The 3,635-nt window shown below is 53.0% G+C and overlaps 1 protein-coding gene across 2 annotated transcripts in view; it reads left to right on the forward strand.

Annotated features, from left to right (window-relative positions):
* Positions 1-3,635, forward strand: part of IGF2BP2 (insulin like growth factor 2 mRNA binding protein 2) — a 74,379-nt gene that overhangs the window by 68,776 nt on the left and 1,968 nt on the right. For both annotated transcript variants that reach the window (XM_062582216.1, XM_062582217.1), the window contains 3 exons: positions 1,109-1,183; positions 1,885-2,016; positions 2,406-2,519. In XM_062582216.1, the coding sequence (XP_062438200.1) occupies positions 1,109-1,183; positions 1,885-2,016; positions 2,406-2,519 (321 nt within the window). The remainder of the gene's footprint in view (positions 1-1,108; positions 1,184-1,884; positions 2,017-2,405; positions 2,520-3,635) is intronic.

Here is a 3,635-nt window from a genome sequence, read left to right on the forward strand (position 1 = left end):
CATTGTCCCTCCCCTGCAATGCCAGTGGAAGTTGAATGGGTGTCCATGCATGATGCTAAATTTGCATTAACTTTGCAAAGTTGGACATGTGCATGCTTTCCTGGTGTGCAGCAGACGGTTGGGATGCCTGAACTCACCAAACTGGTAGGTATATGGTGGAGGGGTCCATAGTACCCAGGTGCTGCCAGTCCTGTAGTCACCTCCCTCATCAGGTGCTGCTCCCAGGAGGGTGTCTGCAGGATCTGGTCAAACCAGTCCTGGAAAGCAGCCGGGTCCTATGGTGCTGCTGCCATCTCCTACACATTGCCTCCCAGGCACAGTCCCTGCTCGCAGCATTGCACTGCAGCCCTGAGTGTAACATTTAGCAGGCCTATCCCCTCACTGCCTTTTTGGTTTTGGAGCTCCTGGAGTTGGCCAGGTGGGCATCAGCCTTGTGGGCTGAAGTGAAGCACTTATGGTGGGTGCAACCACAACCCTGAGCCCTTTTGTGCGTGCCTGTGGGGCGGTGTGCCTGGAGACAGCATCTGTCCTTGGGCGGTTACTCAGGGTGCAGGCAGGCCTGGGCCAACATTGTAGGAGGCCACTGGAGGAAGGGGCCCTGCAGCTGTGTCACATGTGAGACGCCTGAGTCAGCTTGGGAAGAGGCCTGCGAGCATGAATCATGAGCCAGCTTGCAGATCTTCCCATATTTAGGCAGTGGTGGCATGCAAAATGCTGCTGGGTTCTCCCTCCCCTTCTTGCAGAGGTGTGGGGTCCCCCCCCACAAATCTGCTTATGCAAACACTCTTGGGGGAGTAGCAACCCATTCAAACCCTCCAGGAGGAACAGGAGCCCTCACTGTATTGGGAAATGAGGGCAACAGCTGTGGCAGCTTGAAAAAAAACACAAACAAAAACCCCAAGACTGCATAAAGCAAGCCCAAAGACTAAAAGGCAGCTCACAGAGCCTGCTCTTCACCAAATTGTCCCTCCATCCTTGCTGAGCACAAAGCCCTGCTGTATGGGGGAACACCCCTGTCTGGAGGTGCATCCTGTATGGGGAATGTCCTGGGAGGGATACTTATGTCAAAGCCAGGCCACTCATGCTCCGCTTCCCCTATGGTTCACAGATCGCGCCAGCAGAAGGCCCTGAGGCCAGCGAGCGGATGGTTGTCATCACAGGGCCGCCTGAGGCTCAGTTCAAGGTGAGCTGGCTGCAGGGTGTGTTTGGGGCCACAGGCTGGATGCCCTGGCACAGAGCATGGCTGGGGCAAGGAGGAGGACCAAGGGGTACTGCAGAGCAACCCCTCCCATTGATGGCGTGTTACCAGCCCAGGTTCAGCTGCCCTCTGCCAGAGCAGAGGCAGCAGGGAGAGCCACCGTGGGAAGGCAGCCATGCCTGCAAGAGTGCCTTTCCTAGGTGCTGGTGCCACAAGTAGGGCACCTGTGGCCAGAAGCAGCACAAAGGTGAAAGATACACAAAGGTGAAAGATGCACTCTGCTGCGCACTAGCACTTGCAATGTTGCTTTTGAAACTGCAGACCTAGGCCTGCAGGCAGTTGTGGGTCTAGAGGACGCAGCTGTGAGATGTCAGGGCTGGAAAGGACGCCAAAGCAGTGAGGCCAAGTTGCTCAGTAGCTGCTTCTGGGTGCTCCCTGTTAGGCAAGGAAAACTCCTTGCTCCCCTGGGCCTGGCTGCAGAGCCAGGTTCAACATGCTTGGCACAACGGGAAGAGCAGGTTTAGTGTCTAGCTCCAGCTGTGGTGAGCCAAGCTCAGCCACCATGTAGTCCCACTGGGTCTGCAAGCAGCATGGGGGCAGGGGATTTATGTGTCCTCTTGCAGGGAGCATGGCCCGGCGGCTCTTCTCTACCACTCAGGCATTTGTCTCGTCTCCTCCTCCTGCAGGCCCAAGGGCGGATATTTGGGAAACTGAAAGAAGAAAACTTTTTTAACCCGAAGGAAGAGGTGAAGCTTGAAGCCCACATCAAGGTGCCTTCCTTTGCAGCTGGCCGTGTGATAGGCAAAGGTGGCAAAACGGTATGTCGGGGTGGGCCAGGACTGCAGACAGCCATGGGCTTACACATTCAGCTATGACAGCAGTTTAGCTTCTGGGGCAGAGGAACACCAGAGCCAAGCAATTGCCCTGCCATCTCCAGAGAGCACTTCAAGCATGCTACATTCAGAGGCTGTTTTGAGCAGCAGATCCTTGCTGTGGTCAGGTCTAGAGCTGATGGTGGCTCTTGTTGGGTGATGATGGTCATTGAGGTGGCGCAGTGTCAGACCCTTGGCAGCCAGTCGTGGGAGCTGAGTGTGGGGGATGCCTGGTGCTGCAGCACAGCTAGTCAAGGGTGGGAAGATGTAGAAAATGGGATTTTAGCCCTTCCAAGAAAAGCTGCACAAAAATGAGGAATCTTTCTTTGGTTCAGGTGAATGAACTGCAAAATTTAACTAGTGCAGAAGTCATTGTGCCACGAGACCAAACCCCAGATGAGAACGAGGAGGTCATCGTTAAAATCATTGGTCATTTCTTTGCCAGTCAGGTAAGGTTTTGAAATGCCTTTGTCAAAATATTCCTAACTAGTTGGATCCCTAAAGGAAACCTGTCAGTCTCACCAGCAGGCACCAAGCATAGCTCTATGTGAGCATCCTTGTTCATACATGAACATCTCTGTTTTTGATGGGTCCTTCACTTCCTGGAGCTATTAGAGGTATTTCAGCAGTGCTCCTCAGGTGTACTGACACTGAGTGTACAGGTAGCATTAATCTGACTAAAAATATCCATCTACAAATCATGTTAAACACCCCACATGATGGCAGCCCTGGTGTGAATCAGCTCTCCCCAAAGCCCATGCCTGTTCCTAGGGATCATATCCGAAATTCCAGTGCTGGCAAGGGAACCCAGCGGACTGAGCTCCCACAGAGACGCCTATGCGATAGGCGTATGATGTTAGAGGCAACGAATCCCTCCTTAGCGCAGAACCTACACCCTGCTCACCTGCCTTCATATGCGAGTGACTGTTCAGATAGGTCAGCATCACCCAAAAAAAAAGAAGTTCACTCTTGGAATCTGGGGATGTGAAAATGATAGGATATATGCATGAATTGCAAGGAAGTGTTTGTAACTGAGGTTGCCAACCCTTAACAGAGGCATGGTGAGCCTGTTCCCGTCAGACTAAGTCAGGAAGAGAGCTCCTCTTTCAGGATTCATCCTGTTTTTACGTCGCAATGCAAACATGCAAAGTGCTGAGGCCGTAAGTGCAGGAGCCTTTGCCGAGTGCAACGTGGGTGCGCTCTGGACAGCAGCGATGTGAAAACATGCATTGCTTTGGCTTTTGTTCCCCCTTCCCATCTGGCAGTTGTCTTGGAAGAGTGTGTGCCCATCTGTGGTCACCAGTACCTCGGCCCTGCTTCTTAGCCAGGCACAAGCAGACAACCTGGGCTGCAATTGTGTATAAGCATGGTTGCTCCCTCTAGCATTTCACAATAGCTACAGCAATGCCAAATCGTGGTCCTGTCCCATTTTAACTAAAAGAGCTCAGTGGCCAAGGAGGAGAGGGATACTTGGCCACCACTGCGCTGGGTGAGCTTGCAACACCCAATTGCCAGGCTCTTCTGTCTTCAGCTGCTCTAACATCCAGCTCTTGCTTTATCCCCAG

The sequence above is a fragment of the Rhea pennata genome, chromosome 9 (genome assembly GCF_028389875.1).
Source record: "Rhea pennata isolate bPtePen1 chromosome 9, bPtePen1.pri, whole genome shotgun sequence".
In the NCBI taxonomy this organism is placed as follows: domain Eukaryota; kingdom Metazoa; phylum Chordata; class Aves; order Rheiformes; family Rheidae; genus Rhea; species Rhea pennata.